The 26952-nt window shown below is 35.4% G+C and overlaps 2 protein-coding genes across 11 annotated transcripts in view; one reads left to right on the forward strand and one right to left on the reverse strand.

Moving 5' to 3' along the window:
- CCDC82 (coiled-coil domain containing 82) overlaps window positions 1–22344 on the reverse strand; it is a 37309-nt gene extending 14965 nt beyond the window's left edge. For 2 of the 10 annotated variants that reach the window (XM_014346981.5, XM_014346983.5), the window contains exons 1-6: window positions 22138–22241; window positions 19836–19919; window positions 16266–17065; window positions 15573–15777; window positions 5695–5787; window positions 3327–3451 (exon numbers count right to left, since the gene is read on the reverse strand). In XM_014346981.5, coding sequence (XP_014202467.1) covers window positions 3327–3451; window positions 5695–5787; window positions 15573–15777; window positions 16266–17051 — 1209 coding nt within the window. In that variant the 5' untranslated portion in view covers window positions 17052–17065; window positions 19836–19919; window positions 22138–22241. Of the gene's footprint in view, window positions 1–3326; window positions 3452–5694; window positions 5788–15572; window positions 15778–16265; window positions 17066–18242; window positions 18327–19835; window positions 19920–21670 lie in introns of all 10 variants that reach the window. The other 8 variants (XM_014346982.5, XM_034933578.3, XM_008953789.6 and 5 more) reach the window with 8 other exon arrangements.
- Window positions 22269–25807, forward strand: JRKL (JRK like). The gene is made up of 2 exons (XM_055094777.2): window positions 22269–22366; window positions 22776–25807. The coding sequence occupies exon 2, from the start codon at window positions 22943–22945 to the stop codon at window positions 24515–24517; it is 1575 nt and encodes a 524-aa protein (XP_054950752.1). The 5' UTR covers window positions 22269–22366; window positions 22776–22942; the 3' UTR covers window positions 24518–25807.
- The last annotated feature ends 1145 nt before the right edge of the window (window positions 25808–26952 follow it).

Below are 26952 nucleotides of genomic sequence, written 5' to 3' on the forward strand. Positions count from 1 at the left end.
ATAAATGTCCTTGATGGCATCTAGAATGGTGAATACTTTCCAGAAGGTTTTTAATTTACTTTGCCTAGATACATCAGAAGAATCACTGTCTATGGCTGCTACAATCTTATGAAATGTATTTCTTTTTTTTTTTTTTTTTGAGACAGGGTCTTGCTGTGTCACCCAGACTGAGTGCAGTGGTGTGATCTCGGCTCACTGCAACCTCTGCCTCCCAGGTTCAAGCGATTCTCCTGCTTCAGCCTCCCCAGTAGCTGGAATTACAGGTGTGCACCATAATGCCTGGCTAATTTTTGTATGTTTAGTAGATACGGGGTTTCACCACGTTGGCCAGTCTGGTCTCAAACTCCTGACCTCAGGTGATCCACCACCTCGGCCACCCAAAATGCTGGGATTACAGGCCTGAGCCACCACACCTGGCCTGGAATTTATTTCCTAAATAATAAAACTTGAAAGTCAAAATTACTCCTTGATCCATAGGCTGCAGAATGGATGTGCTGGAAGGTATTAAAATGATATTAATCTCCTTGTAAATCTCCATCAGAATTCTTGGGTGACCCGGTGCACTGTCAATGAGGAATAATATTTTGAAAAGAATCTTTTTTTTTTCTGAGTAGTAGGTCTTAACAGTGGTCCAAAAATATTCAGTAAACTATGCTATAAACAGATGTGCTATCATTCAGGTTTTGTTGTTCCATTTATAGAGCACAAACAGAGTCAGTTTAGCATAATTCTCAAAGGGCCCTTGGATTCTAGGAATGGTAAATGAGCACTGGCTTCAACTTAGGTCACCAGCTGCATTAGCCCCTAACAAGAGAGTCAGCCTGTCCTTTGGAGCTTTGAAGCCAGGCATTTACTTCTTTTTAGCTATAAAAGTCCTAGATGGTAGGCTGGGTGCAGTGGCTCACGTCCGTAATCCCAGCACTTTGGGAGGCCGAGGCAGGCGGATCATGAGGTCAGGAGATCGAGACCATCCTGGCTAAGATGGCGAAACCCCGTCTCTACTAAAAATACAAAAAATCAGCCAGGCGTGGTGGCAGGCGCCTGTAGTCCCAGCTCCTCAGGAGGCTGAGGCAGGAGAATGGCGTGAACCCAGGAGGCGGAGCTTGCAGTGAGCCGAGATTGCGGCACTGCACTCCAACCTGGGCGACGGAGAGAGACTCCGTCTCAAAAAAAAAAAAAAAAAAGGCATCTTCTTCTAACAAAAGACCATTTTGTCTACTCTGAAAAAATCTGTTGTTTACTTTCATCAGTTATCTTAGCTAGTTTTTCTGGAAAACTTGCTGCAGCTTCTCCATTAGCACTTGCTGCTTCACCTTTGCACTTTTACGTTATGGAGATGGCTTCTTTCTTTAAACCTCATAAATTGAACCAACCTCTGCTATCTCCAAACTTTTCTTCTGAAGCTTCCTCACCTCACTGAGCATTCATGGAATTGAAGAGTTACGGCCTTGCTCTGGATTAGTCTTTAGCTTACACGAATGTTGTAGCTAGTTTGATCTTCAATCCATACCACTAAAACATTCTCCATGTCAGCAATAAGGCTGTTTCAATCATTTATGTATTATTTTTAATTTCCTTCAAGAACTTTCCTTTGCATTCACAACTTGACTAACTGTCTGGCACAAGAGCAAGAGGCTTACATTTCAGCCTATCTGAACTTTTGACATGCTTTCCTCAAAAAGCTTAATCATTTCTCACTTTAGATTTAAAGTGAGAGACCTGCAACTCTTCCTTTCACTTGAACGATCAGAGGCCATTTTAGGGTTATTAATTGACCTAATTTCATTACCGTTGTGTCTTAAGGAATAAGGATGCCTGAGGAGAGGAAGAGAGATGGGAAAACGGCCAGTTGGCGGAGCAGTCAGCACACACATTTATAAATTAAGTTCACTATTATATGGGCATGGTTTCTGTCACCCTCAAACAATTATAATAGTAACATCAAAGATCACTGACCACAGATCACCATAAAAGATGTAATAATAATGAAAAAGTTTGAAATACTGCAATAATTACCAAAATGTGACAGAGATGAATAAGCATATGGTGTTAGAAAAATGGTGCCAAGAGACTTGCTCCATGCAGTTGCCAAAAACTTTCAATCTCAAAAAAATACATTATCTGCAAAGTGCAATAAAGTGGAATGCAACAAAACGAGGTATGCTTATATATGCTATTTTTCTATTAAAGAAAACAGTATTTATGCCATGTTCTAAAAGCTGTGCCTGTACTTTATCTTCAAAGAAAATAAGTAAGTATATACAGTATTTCATTTCACAATAGGTAAATATTTTCCACCTATGAAGAAGAAATGGGTTCAGAGAGGTTAAATTTATCAAAAGTCAAAAACTCAATAGCCCTAAACTCAAGCCATCCTCCAACTTGAAGTCTTTTAACTCTTTCTGTAATCCTACACTGTCTTATAAACCTAATCTATGGCTAATTTATCACCACATAATTCAACAAGGCTGAAAAGCCTTGGATGAAACCAAATCTCTTGGCATAAATGAGGTACAAGAACTAATGATTTAAGTGCTAAAAGGATTTTAAATAACTTAAACTTCAATTATCTTTTTATTTTTCCTCTTCCTAAACATTAGAATATAGAATCTTAGAAGTAACAGGGAGAAAACCCTTACAAATCATATAGTACATCCTCTGCTATTAGAGATCATAAAATAGATAACTGGTACATGAAACAAAATGTGGCAAATCTTATAAATTAAAAATATAAATTATAAATTCTTCAAATTGGTAGAATTATGCAATCTTAAAGCAAAGAAAGATGCCAAACACTATCTAGACCAGTGTTTCCCAAACAATGTGTTATGGAAATCAAGCAGGTAACAGGTGTTACCTGTTTACATAAACAGAGCTTCACAGAGTAAAACACAAATTTAGGAAATACTGCATTCCATACCATCCTTTGAATATTTATAACATAAATTCACATATAATGCTTGGGAAAAGTCTTCCAGTAAAGAAACCAGCTTACAACCCCTGATTCTCAAATTTCTTTGACCATGGAACTCTCTTTTCTGACATAACAACACCGTGTGAGACAATCTTCTCATTTTAAAAGATGGGCTAAGCCCTGGAGATGTTCTAAAGTTATTCATCATTTGGAACCACTTAATTATTGGATAGATATAGTTAATGTGAATGATTAAAACAATAATAACTTTTAGAAGATGTGAGAAATAATAAGCTGATTATTTAACAAAGACATGCCAATATTTTAGAAGATTATTCAGTCTGGATTTTAAAATCCTGAGAGGTTTGCTGCCCCCAACCCCCAAGCAGAGATTCAAAAACAAACTGTGTACCTTATATTGTTCTTTCCAACGACTTCTAGATACCAAGCTCTCTAGACGAGGCTGAACAAAGCGGTTATCCAGATAATGAAGAGATGTTAGCATATCTTTTGCATATGATTTTTGCCTTGTGCCATCTGTTCAGGGGATAAACAACAAAAAAAATCATTTTGTTAATTAGAAATATTTAAACTATTTAATACTTAAAAATTTCTTCCCAACTTGGTTGGAAGCATTTTAAATTAGGAAAAAAAATATTTAAAAAATCATTCCATCAGAACATTAAGGAAAAACAGGGTAGGCCGGGCACGGTGCCTCATGCCTGTAATCCCAGCACTTTGGGAGGCCGAGGTGGGTGCATTACGAGGTCAGGAGATCGAGACCATCCTGGCTAACACGGTGAAACCCCATCTCTACTAAAAATACAAAAAATTAGCCAGGCGTGGTAGCGGGCACCTGTAGTCCCAGCTACTCGGGAGGCTGAGGCAGGAGAATGGTGTGAACCCGGGAGGGGGAGCTTATAGTGAGCTGAGATCGTACCACTGTACTCCAGCCTGGGTGACAGAGTGAGACTCCGTCTCAAAAAGTTCCCTTTGTAAGCATGAAGCTTTAACATTACTTTCTGATAACAAAAAAAGTCAGATGAAAAAGTTTACCAAATTATCTTTTATTCTCTTACACAAAACTGACATGAATTAGCCCCTGAATTCCAGATAAAGTTCAAACTTCTGAATTTCAAAGCCGTCTACAATTGACTCCATTCTACTGATCCCATGGTAACTCCTTGTGTCAACAAATCAGAATACTCTTTTCTAGCTAGGCCTTTTCCTCATTCTTCTTTAGCATGCTACACTCATTACTGCCTTTCTGATTTGGCTCATAGTATATTCTCTATATACATCTGTCATCATATGAATTTAAGCTTTATTTTCTTGCCTTATTTGAAGTTTTATTAATTAATTTAACTAATAAATTTATCATGTTTCTTTAAATAATCACAAATTCAAACACCTTACCATAGCTTACAAAGCCCTTCTGTCCTCAGCCTACTCCTCTGAGCTCCTCTCTTTTCCCTCTCTCCTGTCTCATTCCACTTCAGCCACAAAGGCCTTCTAGTTGTTCTTGAACACACCAAACTTACTCTTTCCTAAAGGCCTTAGCACCTCCTTTGCCCTCTGCTAAGCAAGTAATCCACGTATTACTTGCTCCCTTTGCTTCATTCAGGTTTCTGTTTAAAAGTTACCCCAAGAGGCCTTTTTTGACTAATCTAACTAGCAGATAACATAAACTTTACCTTCCCTTATTCTCGATCTTCTTACCCTATTTTATTCTTTTTTTACAAGAACTAATCACCACTGAAATCATATTATGTTATATTTTGTTTACTCATTTATTGTCTGTCTCTCCCATTAGACTATAAGTAACATGAGTGCAGGAATCTAATATGCCTTAAGTCACTGTCATATCCCCAGCCCTCAAATAATGCCTAGCTTATAGTAGACATTCAATAAATATTTGTTCAATATATTGTAAATGAAACCTTATTTGGCAATTAGTTATTCAACACAATATATTTATAGTCTATTAAATGCCAGATTCTGTGCTAGATGCAAGAGAAATGGGGATATATATAAATATAAATATATATGAATATATATAAATATAAATATATATAAATATATATAAATATAAATAAATATAAATATATACATATACATATATAGATATATATATAAATATATATGTATATTTATATATATTTATATATATTTATAAATTTGCTCCCACACTATGATAAGGGAAGAAAGCAAAAATACATTTTCAATACAACATGCAAAGTGCATATAAATGAGTACTATGAGTATTACCATACTCAGAATGATGGTGGCACAAATGAGAATGATAAATATTATGTGAATGGGTCATAGATAGATTCATAGTAGAAATGTTTTTACACTCACCTAAAACATCTGGGACAAAAAGGGATTCTATTCTAAGAAGAAACAGCATGGACAAAGGCACAAAAGCAGAAAACAGCATGGAACTTTTAATGAAATTCAGAGCTCAGAGAGGCTGGGTTGGCACATGGGTATTAAGACACTCTGCTGTTTTAGGTGTTCTACTGTCAAATTCACTGTTAACTCCCTAAGGGAAAGGACCTGTCACAAACTTACCTTCCACATATCTCAGATAATGAACACTAACAAGCATTTTACATGAATGGAGTTTTGATGTAGTTGATCCTACAGGGAAAACATTGGAAGGTCTTACAAATGATCCTCATTGGTTTTGTTTAATCTACATAGTTTTAAAAGTGAGGTTGTTTTAAAATTGGAAAAAGAAATAAAAACCAATTGTTTCATTCATAGTATTAACTTACCATATAATGTTCCCAGAAAAGATTCATCTAAAGCATTGATCAGAAGAGCCTTCACAACTCTTTCAAAATGAGTATAGTGGTCACTAAAAGAATCTGAAATTAATTTCAAATAAATATTAGAACAGAGCAGACAAAATAATTTCTTGAATACAATAGATTCCATTCTCCACTGCTAAGAAATTAAAACTATAGATAGCACAAACAGCTTAATCATCCTAATTTTATAGCTTCCTCGATGACTTGTTTAGTCACGGAGCAAATCTCCATTTTCCAAACTTACTGGCTTCCAATCCAAAGTGTCTACTTGTAATTTCAAATCTTTACTTCCCAAACTTAAGAAAACTGTTCAGAGAATATTAAAATAAGTTGTAAAAAATAAAAATTATCCCTTGCACACCTATATTTAATTATCAATTTGACACTTAGAGTGACAGAACAAGAGAGAAAACCTCCAAAGACAGATTAATATGTCTTATTCTGTAAAACACGTTACATATGAAATTGTCCAGGGAACTGCTATCTTAGCCAGAACCCCAATGGCTACAAAAACTTCATTTCCCTTTTCATGCTGCCCCAGATTTAGGATTTTCTACATCAATTTAGAAAACTTGTCTATTTCCTTCCCCATACCACATATTTAAGCGCACTTCCTCGCTAACCAAATCTCACACATGACATCATCTGTTGTGACAGGCCAGGCAGTGGTTAAGACAGAAGATTCCTACTATTCTCATTACTTTTGGATCAGGGTTTACTATGACTGTGGAAATGTTCTCTATCAACCACGACCCCTTCCTTGATCCAACAGTCACTGTAGAATACATGCCCTGCTCAGGGCACCTGTGAAGACATATTAAGGGCAGACTGAGTATTTCGAGAAATATAGAAGATGTCTGACAAGGGATTAAAGCAAAATAAGACCTATCATTAGCAACCATGGATAGATTTTGACTCTCCTTCCACTTGAAGTAAAAAGAAAGATGGGATTCAACATGGAAAACCCTCTTCATTTATATTTTAGTTACTCAAAAGGCTGTATAACTCTCTTTCAGACTTTAGGGTACATTTTAGTATGCATTCTTTTCTAAGGAAACACCTATAGAAGTGCTAAAGAGACAAAAATAAAGTAATAATAAAAATAAATGACAATAGCAGATCATTTGGCCATTAGCCTTTAGATGGCCTGTGATCAAAGGCAATAATCATGGCCTTTAATGAATATAATATTTTCTTAAAAATCAGTACAGCATAATTGAAAAATGAAATAATACTTCATTTTGTTACACAGGTAAACTCATGTCATAAGGGTCTGTTGTACTGATTATTTCATCACCCAGGAATTAGACCCAGTACCCAATAGTTATCTTTTCTGCTTCTCTCCCTCCTCCTACTCTCCACCCTCAAAAAATTAATATTGTTGACATTTTAAACATCTCTGCCAGATGTTATAAGCAAGTAATAATGGTTATGAATTTATTTATTAGATAGATTTGTCTAATTTCATTTTGGATTGTAATTTATTTACATTGCCACTAGTGAATCTTATTAAAAATCTCTAAATAAATAAGTAAATAAATTTGGGGGACATGCAAACATTCAGACCAAAAAGAAAAAAAAAAGAAATAATACTTCAATAGAATTTAACTTTGACTAGACTGTTATCAAACTCTGGACATAATATAATATTGGGCAATTTTATTTGTGTTAAAATCCATCTGAACTGTATCTATAAAAGCATTTCTCAAATGGTATTAAGAGAAACTGGGACTATTAACAGATGTGTTGAGAAACAAATCAAATTCATCCCATGTGCACCTAAGTTTAACTATCATACAAATTGCATAGAATATTTCATCCTACTGAAGGTATCATTCTTGAATGTCCTTATGCCCAGTGCTACTCATTTGCTATAGAGTCTTGAGAACTAACTGCTGCTCTATTTCAAAGACCCTGAGAGGAAATTGAAAGGGCAGAGATCAAAATCATTTGAGAAGTCTTGTCCCTAACCATAAGATTCTTCTTTTATCAATGTATATCAGAATGTACTTCAAAAAAGTCAGGAAAAAGGCACCTATTTCATTATGCTTGAGTAGACTGGTGGGTGGTGGTGGGATAATGCTCCTGGAATTTCAAATTGAAAAATAATATTACTGAGCAAAATATATGCCAGGCATCATTGTAAGCATTTACATGCATTGCTTTATTTTTCACAACAAGCCTGTGGGATACTACCATTATCCTAGATTCATTTCTGGTTGAGAAAACTGAAATATAGAGAGGATGAAAAACTTTCCTAAGACCAAACAGTAAGTTTCGGAACTAGGGCTGGAACCCCGTCTAACTCCAGATTTCATGTTCCTATCCCCTAGTTAAATATTGTTATACATGGTAGATTTGATATATGTCACAACACAAAATTTAGACTTGGATGGAAAACTGGAGAAAATAAAATTCAAATCTCCCATCTTAAGAAAAATGGCATTCTCAATGACAAAATAACTTATCCAAGGTGACATAACTAGACGGAGGCAAAATAAGGCTTAGAGCTCAGCTCTCCTTCAGAGCTTTTCTCATAGTGCTTTAATCCCTATATTGAATGAGCTTCTGTGGAATGTCCCAGGAATATTGTTTTAAACAATATTTTAAACATTTTAAATAAGTTTCCCCCATGACTATTTAAAAAACTGGAAAAAGTATTAAAGAGGAAACTATACTTGTGTTTATACATAACTTATTTTTTCTAAGGTAATCAATTTCCTTATAGCCAATCATTTGGTAGTCTAATCATTCTTTGTTGATTTCCATGTATCCTTTATCACATACTAATTTCACATATATGCCAAGATTTTTTTTCAAACCATCTGCCCTTCCTACTGGTCTGGCTGTCATTCTTTAGAATTGTTTTGCAAAGTTTAACCAAAAAAAACTAATTTCAGAAGAAATAACTTCTTGTTCTACGCATATTACCTTTCAGAAACATGCTTGTCTCTCCGCTTATCCATGTTTTCTGTTCTGTTTCACAGTAAAGTGTATTTTTTTAACCTATAAAGCCGTGCTTTTCTTTTTTTTTTTTTTTTTTTGAGCCGGAGTCTTACTCTTGTCACCCAGGCTAGAATGCAGTGGCACGATCTCGGCTCACTGCAACCTCCGCCTCCCAGGTTCAAGTGATTCTCCTGCCTCAGCCTCCTGAGTAGCTGGGATTACAGGCGCCCGCCACCATGCCTGGCTAATTTTTGTACTTTTAGTAGAGACAGGGTTTCTCTGTGTTGGCCAGGCTGGTCTCGAACTCCTGAACTCAGGTAATCCGCCCTCCTCAGTCTCCCAAAATGCTGGGATTACAGGCGTGAGCCACCGCGCCTGGCCTGCTTTTCTTCTTAATATTAGGCTTAGGAACTTTATTTTGGTTGCGATTGTAGATGGAATTTTTCCTGATTATATCACTTAAGTAATTATTGCTACTATACAAGAGAACCATTGAGATTTACATACTTACTGTGAATCTGGTGATTTTTCTGAGATCTTTTACCAATTTCAAAATAGTCAGATTCTCTTGGATATTTCTGGGAGATAAGCTTCCTGGGACACTACAGAGCTGGAGATGGACACTGTTAAAGGATTCCTGGACACTATCTCTGCTTTCTCCCACAACCCCCAGGAGGATGTGGTCTTGCTAGTGGTAAATTTATTTCAAGAACCAAGAGAATGTTTACAAATATTCGCTTAGGTAAAAGCATGTAGATTTTTGATGTACTTTCTTCTGGAATGGAGATATCAGCCTAGTGTATGAGGCAGAGGCAGAACAAGAAACTGATTTCTTTTTCTACTTTAACATATCTCCCCTCTCTTCACCCCTGTAGGGCAAAAAGAATGTGATGCAAGCCATGAAAAGATATGCTACATCTACTCCTGCTTTTAAAGTATTTATATCCCTTCTCTTAACTTCTGTATCCTTTGTTAAGTAAGTCAGAAACTTTTAGCTTATATGTGTGTACATAATACACACACACACACACATTATGTTCAAATAATGTCTTTTCTTTTTCAATAGTTATATTTCTTTTGTTTTCATGTCTTGTTGCATTTTTCAAAACATCTAGAACAAAGTCAGTAGAAAATATTTTTGTCATGTTCCTCATTTTAAGTATGCTGTTGTCTCTTGGTTTAAAATACTGTCATGTAAAGGACGTATGTTCCTATTACTAATTTTTTAACAACTGCTTTTCTTAAAAGCCAGGTATGGACATTGAATGTTACCAATGTTTCTCCTAGAATCTCAATAAATTATATGACTTTTTCTCTATTGATACATTAATGTAATATATTAATGACTTCTAATATTAAGCCATTTTTATAGTTCTAAAAAGAATGATTAGGGATCTTTTTCTTTATTCTTGTAATTACATAAACAGTTCATACATCTGTTTGCAAAACTATTTTCATCAATTTATTAGCAATGTGGGCCTCTTTAATCTGCATAAATGTGTTACGCATTATGAAAATACCTCAAGAATACTTTCTTCTATAATAACCTTGAATTCATATCTTATGTTTTCCCATCCAAAAATATGGTATGATTTTTAGTACATTCAAATTTTCTTTTACATATCTAACTAAAGTTATACAATTTTCTTCCTTTACATTTCCATTTGTTCTGTATTTCTGCCACTCCCTCCCCCAAATTTGTGAAATAGGGTCTTCGTTTGTAGTCCTTTATTATCTTCTCCTTTATAACTATTTTTTTCTTCTCTACCCTAGAACTTCTCAACTATCTCCTGTCATTCATGAGATTTTCTGTACTGTTAATTCTGCTATCTACTGCTTTCCATAGACTTTATTTCTGACTTTACATTTAAAAATTTGGGGCAATTCTTATTTTAGCTAGCTCCCTTTCACCTCAAATTGTTATCTCCTTATAACTTCTTTTTCATAGACTGCATAGCAAATGCTTTATAGCATTTTCTTGTTTCTTTTAATGAAACATTTTTCACAGTTATTTTCTTCCTCTGAGTCTACCTTTACCTTATACTGCAATAAATTTCACAGGTACTTTTTACTTATCCTAGAACAAGGGAAAGTTCTAAGATTTAATATTTAACATAAATGGTTCTGAGTCCGTTCTTAGGCCCACTCTTTATTGTGTTAATAGAATGATTTTCTTTAATTAGTAGATGGAGACTAAGTGGATGTTCACTTAGTCTAATTTCCAGTGTTCTAGCAAGGCACTAGTAGACCGAAATGTATTCTACTCTTATCTCTACTACTTGATTCTGTCACTCTGAATATATAATAGAGTACTGGATAAATAATATTTAGTATCCACAAATCTGAAGATTTTTCCTCTTTACCTGCATACAATATTTTTAGTGTGTGAACTATGTAAATGTGGCATGCAATGGACCACTGCTATTTTGTCCCTCTACTCCCTACCATATCTTTTCCAAGAATTGTAGTTTCAGAATAAATATAAAGAGACACTAATAGGGATTGATAATAAAAGAAAAAGACTATGACTGTAGCAAGAGGGAAACTACCCTGTGGTGCATCTCTCAGAGCCAAATGGCAGATAGGAAATTACAAAATGTCTTCCTATAGGTAAGAATTGCTCACTTCAAAAAGGCAAGTACATGGACTACTGATTCCGATTGTCAACTGAAATACTGAATTTAGAGTTAGGAGATTTTCTCCCAAATTCTCATATGTTGAATATGATTCGTTGGCAGGAGAATGAATCTGGGAATACTAGCCTAATTACAACTTAACCCAAGTCGTAGAGTGGTGTTCATTATTCACCACATAGGTTACTGTTTTAATGAGAAAATGTAGTTTGATTTTCAAATGCAATTTTTAGAACATAATTCCCTGGCAAATTGAAAACTGTCTATATTAAATTTTATTTATTATATTTAGATATGGTATAAAATTGCTAAATATTAAAAATATCAACTCAATCATAAATTATCACTCTAGAATATGTGAATTTTTTTCTCTAATGTTTGAAAAAATCTGATGTCCAATATTTCTCTGAGTCTTGAACTGTAACATTCAGGAGTCTTTAGCCAATATGCTTATCTTAATCATCTATAGGAACTTAACAATGAGTTCCTATAATGTGTCACGAACTCTAATGGGTACTAGAAATATAGAAAAGGGAAGCTGGTTAACTATTTAGGTTTTGTTTTTGTTTTTTGGAAGTAGGGGCACCCACATGGCTTGTTTTATTGAGCTTTACTACTTTATATACCATAAAATTCACTCTTTTTGGTGTACAGTTCTATGGCCAATGCATAAAATTACATAACCAACACCAAAACAGTTCTATCACCACCCAAAACTCCTTCATATTACCTCTTAATCATTCAGTTTTGTTCCTATTGAGCCTGAGATGTCTGAAAGTCTGATAATAATCTTCAATAAGATAAAAACAAATTAGGCTTTATGTTCAGGAAAAATCTTGGCTAGAGATAAATGTTTGAGAATTTCTGCTTAACGACTGGACTGAAGTAATGGGAAAGAGACTGCCCAAACCCGCAAGCAAAATGAAGATAGTTGAGGATGGAACCCCTGGAAACATCAAAATTTACATGGTAAATAGTAATAGAGGAAAGGAATATTACAAACGGAAATGCAAGAAAAGTAGGGTACCACAGAAAGTAGAAGAGCATTCTGAAAGTGAGAGTGGTCAATGGTAGTAAAGTACATGACAATACCTGGTTAATATAAGAACTAAAGGTATTTTGGCAATTAGGAGGGTATCAATAACTTCAGTAAGAACAATTTCACTGGACTGACACAAGCAAGAGCCTGAATACAGTGCTTTGTAGAGTTACTGGGAAATGGGAACAAAAAGATAAAATTTAAAATAGTAGCTAATGGAACATGCCAACTCAAAGGAGGAAAGGCATGAACTTGGTTACAAGTTGAGGAAAAAGAGTTTGTAGGGATAAAACCACTGAAAATAAAGAGAACTGAGTAGATAATAGAGCCGAATGAGAAGCTGTAATTAAGAATACACAAGATAAAATATGTTGCATAAAAACATATACATCTTCCTGAGGTAGAGATGCTCAGTATTAACAGGAAGCCTCAGTATTTAAAGGAAACCTCCTCATATTTACCTAAATGAGTTGAAAACTTATGTCCATAGAAAAACCTGCACATGAATGTTTATAGCAGCTTTATTCACAATTGCCAAAACTTGTAAGCAACCAAGATGTCTTTCAATAGGTGAATGGATGAACAAAACTGTGGTACATCCATACAATGAAAAATATTCAGCGATAAAAAGAAATGCGCTATTAAGCCACATTTAGACATGGAGGAAACCTAAGTGCATATTATTAAGTGAAAGAAGACAATCTGAAAAGTTATATGCTGTGTGATTCCAACTATATGACAGTTTGGCAAAAGCAAAACTATGGAGAGGGTAAAAACATCAGTGATTCAGAGGAGGGAGGAAAGGAGAATGAATTAGAGCACAGGGCATTTTGAGGACAATGAAACTACTCTGTATGATAGTGTAATGGTAGATACATGTCATTACACACTTGTCAAAACCCATAAAAGGTACTAAAAAATGAGCCCTGTTGTGAAGTATGAACTACAGTTAATAACTGTACCAACAGAGGTACCAAACTAATAAAAGAGGTTAATAATAGGGGAAACTGTGTATGTGAGGAGGTATATTTGAACTCTGTACATTCCATTCAAATGTGCCCTTAAAAAAAACAACTAAAAGGTGTAGAGAAGTTGAAGTTCCCATATGCTAGCCTTTTATTTCCATTAATTGGCAGGAGTTGATATGAGTGGGCATCTCTCAGCAAATGTTCCATCACATTCTAGATAACCCAAAATAGGATATCTCCTAATTGAGTATCCCTGTAATTTAAATGTCCAGGTGGCAAGTGAACCAATGCCTACTGATATAAGGAAAACAGTCATTAACTTGCAGTGTAGAGATAACTGTAACTGGCATCTCTATAACTGCCAAATTTCTTGAAATTTGATTCATATCTCAAAATCCACTATTTTATTATAAATCATGAGATATAAATCAAGTCATGTCATGCTTTATTTTAGTCAATATGGCCTTTTCTGAAATATTTGGAAAGAATGCACTCAAAGAAAAAAAATAAAAGTATATCCATCCAACACCTTGTTCCTACCAGAGCTGTAAAACATCATAAAAACAATCTTTGAAATTTTGTAGAATTATAGGAATCATAATAATAATAATTTAAATATATCCTACATTTTCAGGTTCCATGATTTATATTTTCATGTAAGTAACGTCCTATCTCTGATAGGTTTCACTGTTTGAGAGAAGCTTCAAAAAGTCTGATAAAACCAATGGTTCTCAAAGTGTTTGTCCGCAGACCCCTGATAGTGCCCAAGTCCATTTAAGGAAATCTGTGATTTCAAGTAATAACAATATTATTTATTTGCTTTTTTCACTGTGTTGACATTTTCATTGATGATGTAAAAGCAGTGATGGGTAAGGCAGCTGGCCCCTTAACTTGAATCATGGCAGTAGCATCAAACTACTAGTAATCATTACTGTCATTACCACTATGCACTCACAGTAAAAAAGCCACTTTCACTTAAGAATGTCCTCGTTGAAGCAGTAGAACTATTAACTGTGTTAAATCTTGAATCTGAAGTACACATCTTTGTAGTACTCTATAGGATGAAATGGAAAGTGCATAAAAAGTACTTATACTGCATACCAAAGTACAATGGTTGTTTTGAGGGAAAAACACCTGTGCAACTGTGTGTGCCGGGGGAAAGCCTCATTTTTCATGAAATACCATTTTTATTTGAAAGAAAGAGTGACAAGCTCTGGTTATTCAGACTTGGGAATCTGTCAGACTTTTCTCAAAAAAGAACAAAGTAAGCCTGTCAGTTCAAAAAGAACAATTCAGTGTTTTGTCGCCAACGAAAACAATCAAGTTTTAAAGCAGAAATTAGAATTTTGAAAAACTTGTTTGTGCTATTCTAAGCCTGACAGCTTCTCAATACCTGAGAAATATTCTCATGGGATTGGTGGTGATATTAATGAATATAATTAAAAATATATATATAATGAAATATGTCAATATTTTGGAGGATCTGTATCATCCAGTGAACCAGTATTTTCCAAATGACTGATGCATTTTATCACAAAATCATGCATGGGGAAATTATCTATTTAAACTGCACGACAGACCAATGGTTGTAATGCAAGTACTAAAAGTTCATTTATATGGTTTTGAATTCCATATTATCTTTAAGAAAACAGTATCATTTGTCAAATTTTGGCATAGTATCAAATGAGAATATCAACAATTATTTTAAAAATACTATTAAAATACTCCTCCCTTTTCCAGCTACCTGTGTGAGGCAAAATTGTTTTTAAACACTTCAACCAAAACAACATGTCACAACAGACTGAATGTAAAAGCAGATATAAGAATCTAGCTGGCTTCTATAAGCTAGATATTAAAGATTTACAAGAATGTAAAACAATGTCATTTATCACATTTTGGGGAAAAATATAGTTACTTTTCATAAAATTGTTATTTACATTAATGTAATAAATTTACTAAGGATTATTTTAAATGAATTAATAAATATATTTTAAATTTCTGAGTTTTGATTTCTACAATGGTAAATATTGACAGGCATAACTCATTGAAGTAAAGGCGTGTTGGGGTTAATAATTTCAAAAAATGTAAATGGTTCCTGAGACCACTGGAATAAACTATTAAACTGACAAGGTTATCTGAAAATGAAACCACAGTTTCTAGTCAATGATTTAGAACATGATATTAAAAGGCTAATTTGATACTTGATAAAATATCATAAGAACAATTCATGAAACATTTTCTTAATATTGAACTTACAAAGAGAATTCTGTTTTACTAATTTCAGTTGTGATGTAGTCAATTTTTCTCCTTGTTGGTTTTTATTCTCTTCATCACCCTCCTCATCTTGCACTACAAAGTCATCGATAATATAATCATCTCCATCTTCATCAGATTCATAATTATCCTCTTCTTCCTCCTCATCAACTTCATCACTGCTTGGGCAAGATTCCTTTTCAGAGTCCTAATTAAATTAAAATAAATGCTTCAGTAAATGGTGCTATTAAAACGGTAAGCATCGATATAAAATTAAAAGATTAAATCTGACAGCAAAAAAATGATCCATAGTAATTAACTTCATATTTTAAAGTTAAAAATAAATAATTTTGTCATATTAAATGCTGAACTTTTGAAATTATTAAGAAGAATATACCTTGGTTAAGTGATGTAAAATGTTTAAAATGGACATTAGAATTATAAGAAGTTAAAAACAAGAAAGATCATATAAAATAACAAATAGTCTTTCAATTTTAAAAAAGGATGGACTGAGGCTCATGATAAAACAGTATATTATGTACAATAGTGTAATCAAACATGTTCAAGAATACTTGATTAAAAAATAAATTCTAGAATTACTGAGAAATGAAACGGACTCAGCACTTTTTTATAAAAATTAAATACTTTAAGAAAAAAACTGAAAAACAATAACAAATCCAACAAAATATAACACACCTCAAAATCTCTACCACTATTGCGTCTCTGACGAGATCTTTGTTTTGAGAGTTCTTTGAGCTTCTGAAGTTTTTCTCGCTTTCGTGCAGCTAATGTTTTTTCAGGAGTCTTTTGCTCCATTTCCACTGAAGAACCTTCATCTTCAACCACTCTACGGGGACGTTTAACACCTACTTTTCTAACTAGGATATCGCTGTCATCACTCTCATCACTGTCACACATCACAGAGGATAGCCTTTTTCTTTTTCCTCGCTTGATGTCTTCTTCTTCTAAATCATCCTCTATTATTTGTCCAGTTTGTTTGTTGAGATCATTATCCTCTTGACTTGAATGTTTTTCCTGATCATCCTCTATTATTTGTCCAGTTTGTTTGTTGAGATCATTATCCTCTTGACTTAAATGTTTTTCCTGATCTTGTAAGTCAATATTCCTATGTTTGATCTTGTTCGTTTCTTCTTCATATGTTGAACTGTTGCCAGAGTTAATGAGACACTTACTGTCATTTCCTTCACTTTGAATTTTACTTAAGTTGAGCTCTCTTTCACTTCCTGGTGTTTTATTACAATCAGGTCCCTTGTTACTATCAAGCTCTTCATCATTTTCAAAACTTTCATCACTATCAAGCTCTTCATCACTATCAAATTCTTCACTATCAAGCTCTTCATCACTATCAAGTAATTGTGAGATACTACTTCTTTTAGTTCGCCTCCAATCAACTCGAGATTTCTGCTCAGGCACGTGACTCTTAGAATTTCTCCTTGTTTCATGTCTTCTAACATGTATCATTTTCACTTAAGCTTCTATAAAATAAAGTTGTTAGGAATATAACAGTGATAACCAGATTAGAGCAATGAATGCATTTATGGTACAAATTATATTTATTTGGCTTTATTTAATGGTCCACAAACACAAAATCACATGAAATATCTGAGTGAAGATGGTAGAACATTAATTTAACAAATAATTTACTGAATGCCCATGAAATAATTATATGAACATCTACTCTGAATTATGTTGTATGTTGTGCTGCAAGGGATACACAGAAAAATCATGGTGCTGTCCTTCAGAAGATTATTATCTATATGTAGAACTAAAATATCTAAAACATATAATAATTAAGAAAATTTCAAGGTAATATTTAGTATCAAATGAATAACATAAATAACTGCAAGAGAAGTGGAAAGATGCAGGGAGATCAGTAAGGCAAGTGCTTCACTTTATCTTGAACAGATGTGATCTGATAGCATTCTGAAGGATTCATTGTATTTGAACAGAAAGAACGAAAGAAAAAGGGATGTCAGGCAAGTAATATGGTAAGGGCAAACTCTGGCTTTAAGAAAGAAGATTGTATGTTCAGTAAATAAGCGTGGCTTAAAATGTATAAAAAAGAGTTTTATGCTGGAAAAAAGGAGAAAAGAATAGAAAACTGAATGGGATTACCAGGATGACTCACCCTGTAGGCAAAGGATTCTGAATAGAGAAATGATATAAAGTATAAAAGATCAATTTACACGAAGAAAGTTATAAAGTAACAAATGACATAAAGAAGACAGCAGTGAAAAATTGAGAGATAATATATCCACTAAGATTGTAGCCTCTTTATACCTTAGTAAAATGGGAGTGGCTTTCCCCTCAAAGTTAAAGACACAATATAACCAATAGAAAACTTAACTAACAATCCAATAATGTAGTTAAGTGAATAAAACAAGTAAGTTCCACGGCAAAGCAGAGTGTAGTATTGGGAAGGAAAACAAAAGCTGTCAGTTTATCATTTAGAAAAGAATGAATTCCATTAAAATTATCACAAGTATATATTAAAAGAACAATTAGTGACAGGTAAGATAACTAGAAAAAATAACATACGTAGTTCTGTGGTTGTTAGAGAATAGAAATATGACAATGTAATGAGACTGACCTCAAACTACATGTGTTAGAGGTATATATTGAACTGACAGCTATCCCCACCAAAGAAATCACCTTATGAGGCTGATTATTCCAATATTTCCACCACAGCACAGAATATTCCTGGAGTCTTTCTATAAACCACACACTATAAAAAATCTAAAAATATGAAAATAATCACACTTCATTTTTTATCCCAAACAGTGACTTTAACACCCACTTCATTCACTTGTCTCGGTTATAAGGACCTGTTAGCAGCTTGCAGAAATGAAATCCAACTTAAGAAGATGAGAATTAACTACCATTAAAAATATTCAAAAAATGTGCTGTGAATTCTGAAGGTAATTACAAAAATTCAATGCCAAAAATTTTTTGAGCAATGGGAATCTTACTGGACTACGTTTCCAGCTTTCCAAAAGGATTACTTTTTTCCTATAGATTGTGGAAGAGAGGATACAGCTCATTTAATTGTACAAATTCTGGTATGTTTATACGGCAATAAGACTTTCTGTATAATGGTTAACACCTCATGTAAAATCAGAACGGGGGCTGCCAAAATTATACAGCAGAAATTATAGCGTGTAGGATGAAATATAACTTTTATTTTTTTAAGAGATAGGTCTTGTCCTGTTGTCCAGGCTGGAGTGCAGTGGCATGATCATAGATTACTGCAGCCTTGAACTCCTGGGGCTCAAGCGATATGTTTCGATTTTTAAATTTTTTGTAGAGATGGAGGTCTCACTATGTCCTGATCTCCTGACCTCAAGTGATCCTCCCACCTTGGCCTCAGTGCTGGGATTACAGGCATGAGCCATTGCCCAAAGTATAACCTTATGTCAGTAATTGCTATAAAATATAATCAGCATTGTAATAGCAATCTAACAAATTCTGGTCAACAGGGCAGTCTGCTATTTGAAATTACCCTTGGGTTGCATCTTACAAAAGGCTTATATTAAAATCAGCAAAGATGAAAATTGTGTGTAGTCAAAATTACCCTTTAAAAAAATCTCTATATTAAAGTATGGTTTTGTGTACACTATACTGCGTTACAATACGTCCACCCAGTTTCTCCTCCAGGTTTTAAGCAGCTTACTGTTTCTTTGGTTAAGCACCACACGAACTAGGCATCTTACATTTTTAAGCCGTATAGTACAAAAAAGTATTTGTAAACACATAAATTTGCGTAAGCTAAGTGTGCATATGTGCACGTGTAGTATATCACATTGTAATAACAAAGCATGGCTTTCTAATAAACCTGTTTGAATTGGGAGAAATAATGAAAAAACATTTATGAAAACAATGACAAATATGGTTGCAGGAGATACACTAAAGCAAATATGGACAGTAAAGAACATTAAAGTTAACGATGATTTTTATTAGTACCCCAAAGCAAATTCATATACACTAGATGATTATCTTACAAAACTATAACATGCCCAGAATGTCAGTTATTTATCATGAAACAGGTGATTCCTATGACAATGGTGGAAATGATTAAGAATCACACTATTAAAAACTTATGACTGCACAGTTCAGCCATAAAAGAAACTTTAAGTTTTTAGTGCATTTTCACATTGATTTTTAAATCCTGACAATGATCCTAGAAGGAAGATATCTATTTTTATGTGTAAATATCAAAGCCAAGGACATAGAGTTTAAATGACTTACCGAAGATCACGCAGCTTGTTAGTGACAGAGCAGGGATTAGAAACCGGGTCTCTTGATTCCCCGTCCAGTGCCACACAATCACGGCTGCCAATATCACATTTGTACAAGATAGTAAAAATTAAGCCTTTAAAAATCATTATTTTTATCTCTCATTCATGCTGTATTTTAGTTTCAGAAAAATAATGATTAAAATGGTTTAGAGTTTACAAATATGCTTTTTAAAAAATTATGTAACCGAATTTGACTGCACATGAGTTAGGCCAGAAACTTCTGTAAATTATTATCCACCAGGCAAGAAAAGAGTATTTGCAGACTTCCCTCTATCATCTTATTAATAACACCAACTGCAAAATTTAAAGGAGTCCCCAGTGAGCCCAAAAGTAAAATTTCAAAGAAAGGCAGTCTCTGATGAGAAACATATTTTGGAAAACTGCAGAATTCGAATGCCTGAGGCAGCATCTTTTATTTAAACAAAATAAATCAGGTTTCATTGGACCAACTGCCAAATTGCCAGGGTCTCTCATATTTCGAAATGACCATTTATATCAGTAAGGTAAAAAATTCTGTTACTGAAAAGGAAAGACAATTTGAATATGTTTGGCTCTTCTTTTTAAATTGTAGATAGCTTCACTATATTAGCTGGGATGGGAAGAATGATAACGGAGGGAAAAGGTGAGTGAACCTCGGAAGAGAAATGTGAAGGAAAGCTAGTTTGATGGGTAAGATACCTCTTGGTCTTCCGAATCTACTCAAAAGAGAATCCATGCAAATGAATGTTACTTCTGTATATGTTGAATATACACTTAATTTCCTGAAATGAGAATTTTATCGAGCTTCTGTAATGATACCTTACCTTTAAGCAAAGAGAAAAACAGAGACTCCAAACAGAAAGCATTAAATAAGTGAATGAAGATGATCAATACTATCACAACTTTGTGTTTCATGGTTAATATAAGATGCACATACATAGCTATGTTATCTGCCAAAGAATATATATTAAAGACAATAATCCATATTGCTTGTGTTCTTTCTCTAACACAGTACCTCTATAGCTAAAAGTACTTTGATGATGCCACTTGACTTTCTCATCAGAAGAAATATAGTTCCTTCTAAACTTTCAGGTTAATTCATACTCAAGAAAAGATTCATTCTAGAAATCACCTACTTGCTGTATAAACAATGCAGGTGGTAGATAACACTTTACAGATTTGAAAGGCAGTGGAACCCCAGGTCATTATTTGAAATTCTACCGGGAGGGATCCATTCTTGAGTGTAAAACATCACTCCTCTTCGATGTTTTCTTTTATATGGCAGTTTGGAGAGCAAAGATTAATAAGCCGAAAAATAATTATTGAATATCTACCAAAATGCAAGGACCTGCTAGGAACTGCGCTGCCACCATTTCAAATAAACATGGTCTCTGCTTCCAAGGAGCTCACAATCTGATGAAATTACTAGGGACACCAAAAACAAGCCAGCATAATACACGATTTGAGGGCTACAGTGTATGATTAAGATCAAGTTCTTATCACATTGCTATGAATAAATTTATCGTAGTTCTTCTATTGGCAGGAAAACAAGACAGAACATGACAGAAATAGGATATAAGAAAATAAACATAAAGAGAGGAAAGCCTATTTCCCCCACTTAGAATCACAGTCCAACAGTCCACAATTTCGCAAAGTGGATCCTGCCAGCATGGTATCCGGGATAACTATATTATTCATTAAAATCCGTTAACAATGAAGGTTAATGCAGCAGGAATGAGTGGTAGACAGAGGAATAGATCCTCTCAGGAATTAACACCCGGAAGGGTGACTTTCATGATTACAAACCTCTTTGGCGGGACGCAGGAACCCAGCGCCCGCTAGCCCACTAGTCCGTCACTCTGCCTCCAGGAGGGAGGGGCACAGTAGCTAGGAAACCGGACCCTCAGGCCAAGCTTCGCGATGACGCGCGCAGGACGACAGAAACCCCCAGACCCCAAAAGAGCTCTGCACCGAGAAAACAATTACAAGGGTCTGGAAAGGCCAGAAACCCGAGAAATCACCAACCGAGCTCCCTACATCAGTTCCAAGCACCTCCCCAAGGCGGAAATAACGGGCACCGCGCCCACTGCAGCTCAACTGAGGAGGAGGGCTAGAGGCGCATTCTCCGGCCCACCCAAAGAGCGCCCGCGGGAATTTTTCTCTTAGTCCGCGAGGAGGCACGGCTTCCCCCGCCCCTCCCATAAACCATTAGCACCGGGAGCGCGAGCGAGTCCCAGCCGGGAGACAGCCCCGCACCACCCTCGCGCTCTCACCTTTCAAAGCGCCTCCGCCTCTGCCTCCGCCTCCGCCCCCGCCCCGGCAACCAGCTCATGACAAGCGATGCTCCTCCCCCCTTCCGGGGACCAAGGGAAGTCCCGCCTCTGGGTGGGGCGAGGGGTGGGGCCAGGCGGCGGGAGGGATCATCTTCCGGGAGCGTGGCTAGGGGCGGAGCGACTGCCGCGCGATAGTCAGGGAGCTGTGCGGGTCCTGGTTGCAAGAGAGGTGGGGAGAGGGGCCTGGCGGGTTTTGAGGGACGGGGAGGACTGTCCCGGCTAAAGCTGGCGCGGGAAACTGGGGCTGCGCGGCGGGAGGGCCCTGCTGCTGGGGAAGGAATCTAATATATCCGTTCCCCTGAGGAAGGGTGCCAGTCCTTGACTCCTAGGCTCTTCGGCTCTCTGCCGTAACTTTGGGGTGTGGCAGGGGTTAGTGACGCGCGGTTACCCGGGATCTGGACGTGCAGGAGGTTCGTGGACACAATGGGGGTATAGTCTTTCTCACGGCTGCTGGGGTAATAAAACACATGCTTTTAATCCGGATTATCCGCGGTGACATGGGGCCTCCGCTACTGCCCGTATAAGTTAAAGAAAGGCCTGTTCTCTCAAACTTCCTCCTCTTTCACCTTCTTCTGCAGTCTATTTGCCAGCCAACCCCAGCCCGGGAGGGGATCAGGGCCACCAGGTTGCTGGTAAGGATGAAAGACTGAGTGTGTTAAGACTGTTAAAGTGAGCCTGTGTAAGAGAAGGAAGGATTTTGTGGATTGCTACATTGTGAGTGTGGGGTGAGTCCCAGAACCTCGCTATGTCGGGGAAACGGAAGCGTGTGGTGTTGACTATTAAAGATAAGCTTGATATAATAAAGAAACTTGAAGACGGAGGTTCTTCCAAACAACTGGCAGTGATTTATGGAATTGGTGAAACAACAGTTCGGGATATAAGAAAAAATAAGGAAAAGATTATAACTTATGCAAGCAGTTCTGATTCCACAAGTCTTTTGGCCAAGAGGAAATCTATGAAGCCATCCATGTATGAGGAATTGGACAGGGCAATGCTGGAATGGTTCAACCAGCAAAGAGCAAAAGGGAATCCCATATCTGGACCAATTTGTGCAAAAAGGGCAGAGTTCTTCTTTTATGCTTTGGGAATGGATGGTGATTTTAACCCCTCTGCCGGTTGGCTAACTCGTTTTAAGCAGCGGCACAGCATTAGAGAGATTAACATTAGAAATGAAAGATTAAATGGAGATGAGACTGCGGTGGAAGATTTTTGTAATAACTTTCGAGATTTTATTGAACGAGAGAATTTACAGCCTGAACAAATCTACAATGCAGATGAAACTGGACTCTTTTGGAAGTGCTTGCCTTCTAGGATTTCAGTAATCAAAGGTAAATGCACTGTCCCTGGGCACAAATCAATTGAAGAAAGAGTCACAATCATGTGTTGTGCCAATGCAACAGGTTTACACAAACTTAAACTTTGTGTTGTGGGGAAAGCAAAGAAACCTCGCTCCTTTAAATCAACTGACACCTTAAACCTGCCAGTCTCTTATTTCAGCCAAAAAGGTGCATGGATGGATCTTTCCATTTTCCGACAATGGTTTGATAAAATTTTTGTGCCGCAAGTTCGAGAGTATTTAAGATCTAAAGGCTTGCAGGAAAAGGCTGTGCTCTTGTTGGATAATTCACCAACACATCCAAATGAAAATGTCCTAAGGTCAGATGATGGCCAAATATTTGCTAAATATTTACCACCTAATGTGGCCTCATTGATTCAGCCTTCAGATCAGGGAGTCATAGCAACGATGAAGAGAAATTATCGTGCAGGTCTTCTCCAGAACAACTTGGAAGAAGGTAATGACCTGAAATCATTCTGGAAGAAGCTAACTCTGTTGGATGCACTTTATGAAATAGCAATGGCATGGAACTTAGTAAAACCAGTTACCATTAGCAGAGCATGGAAGAAGATTCTCCCTATGGTAGAGGAGAAAGAGAGCCTGGACTTCGATGTTGAAGATATTTCTGTGGCTACTGTGGCTACCATTTTACAACACACCAAAGGATTGGAAAATGTGACTACTGAGAACCTTGAAAAATGGCTTGAAGTAGACAGTACTGAACCAGGCTATGAAGTGTTAACTGATAGCGAAATCATCAGAAGAGCACAAGGCCAGGCAGATGAATCCAGTGAAAATGAGGAGGAGGAAATAGAACTAATTCCAGAGAAACATATTAATCATGCAGCTGCTCTCCAGTGGACTGAAAATTTATTGGATTATCTAGAACAACAAGGTGATATGATTCTACCTGATAGACTGGTAATACGTAAACTTCGAGCCACCATCAGAAATAAACAGAAGATGACAAAGTCAAGTCAATAATGTCATTTCAATTTTATTGTTCTGCTCATTGTGTTTGTGACAAACTCTTTGCAATATGGCTTAATTTTCTTTGTGTTCTGAATTCTCAACTTGGTCCTGTGAAATACAGGCACAAAATGTATCTGAAGTGGTTTGAGGATTATGTGTTTTCATCATCTGTGTCTTTTGTCCTTTTATTTGTACAGATAATCAGAAGATGATACTGAATAGATATAAATTACATGTACACATGTATTCACTTTTTAGAATCTGCAATTATACCTTCTATAACAGTGGCATTCCCTAAATTTTCTAGTGAAAGTTAGAGATAACTGAACAGACTGAAGCACTTTTCTGAAATCTTTTGCTTGATTTATGAAGGCTGCCATAGTTATCTTTTCTTGTGTTAACCATCTTAAATGATGTTTTGTATATTTTAATAGACTGATAGGATGAGAAAGATTTATATTATTAGATATCAGGATGATTTATAATAATTCAAAAATGAAATTCAATAATGGGGAAATAATTATGAATTATAGAAATTATTTAGAAATCATGCCTCCGTTCTCTTACATTTGTGTGGGTTGCAAGAGGGGGAGATTATTCTGGAAATGAAGTAAATATGGGAAGTTATTGCCAAATGAGAGAGAAACTATGGGAAAGCTGATCTATAAAGAGGCATTCTGATCAATTCATTTGTAGGAAACTGGGAAATAAAAACCTGGGGAACTTTAGGTTATTTATACAAAGGGAATAAATAGGCTGATTTTAATTTGGTAAGTTGATCTTTTTATTATGAATTTGGTAATAGTATAGGTTTAATATTTATTCATCTAATTTTATAGTACAGGTTTTGTAATGTTACATGTGATGATATGAGCTCCCACCTTATATGGGGGAACATCTTGGGAATTTGAGATTTAATAATTTTTTTTTTTTTTTTTAGTGTTTTTACTGCATACTCACAAATGTTGTCTATAATTTGAAAAATATTGTCATATCTGGCCCTTTGATGAGAAAAGGAAATTACAATAATAAAGTTTTATGATTTTAAATAAGTCATATGTTTGTATCCTGTTTTATGAAGAAAGCAGAAATAATTACTGAAAGTGCCAGACACTAAGGAATATTATTGTTTATTATTTTAATACATATAAAAAGGGATTAATCTGCTAAAATGTAATCTAAATCAGAATTTTGATAAATTTTTTTTGTAAACTAAGTATGTTTATTCAAGACATTGAAACTACTTTGCACATATGAATATTAATGTAACTTGTAATTTAAAAGTAAAGTGTTTCCATGCTATTTCATGTTTTGGCCAAAAATTTTTAAAAAATAAATTACAGTTGTTCTCTATTAGTCATTTTTTAAAGGTTTAACTTTTTTTGTTGAAATACCTAACATTTTATAGTGCTTTCTGTAGAATACTAAAACTTCAAAAGTATTTTTAGTTTTCCATAATTTCTCTTATTTTCATGATAGGTGTATGTCTACATTTTTCAGAAGATGTGTGATGAAAGTGTTTAAAAATAGTGTTTATTGTGTGAATTTCCTCAGTGTAGAGTGTGAAAAACCATCAGAAGTTAACATACATATTGAATCAGATAATGACACGTTCTGCTATAAAGTAAGCTGTACATAAAATAATTTTTCTAAAATGAAAATATGTACTACAAATCTTGGAATTTCTGTCTGGATTTGCACAGTTTTTAAAATTAATCATGTCAGCCCAATGCAGCTGTGTCATTGCCACCTAGTGGTAAAACTAACATTACTGTTAAGCTGTGTGATTTTAAACTTGAATCCCCAGTAAAAGGTTCACTGTTTTGTGGCCATAAGTGTGAATCTCGTGACTCTTTCTCTAGCCTGTAAGAGACTGCTCTTCTTTGGTTTACAGCTATTCTCTGAAATCTGCCAACACTGGTACTCTAGCCCTGTTTTGGATCCTTCTATCCTTAATTATAAAGGCTGATCAGTAGTTGTAGCAGTTGAAGCCAAAAACTATTTGGGTTCTGTATCTGCCCCCAAAGTTGTGTATCCTTAGCTCCTAATTCCTATTCTATCAGTGCCTTACCAGAGGCTGTGTTTGGCATTCTATTTATCTATTAAAAAATTTGCCATTGGCTTATGTTCTCTCACCAGTTTCACGAATTTTTTTCTCATTGATATGCCTTGACACAATACTCTCAGAAAGCCAATAACAGTGCAATGTTTCTTACACTTCCAGTAGTCAAGAATTTTGTGAGAGCAGATATACCTAATACAAGATCATGTAGGAAATTATAATGTTGCTTTTTTTTCTGAGAGATTTGGGCTTTTTTGTGGCGAGGGGGTTGTAGAAAGTTGAATTCTTTGTCATGATGAAATCCAGTAAATCAAAAATTTATTGAGTTTTACTGTATGTCGAAGACTGCCAGCTGTGGTGGGTTTAGGAAAATATGAAAGAAAGG

Source organism: Pan paniscus, chromosome 9 (assembly GCF_029289425.2).
Source record: "Pan paniscus chromosome 9, NHGRI_mPanPan1-v2.0_pri, whole genome shotgun sequence".
Taxonomy (NCBI): Eukaryota; Metazoa; Chordata; class Mammalia; order Primates; family Hominidae; genus Pan; species Pan paniscus.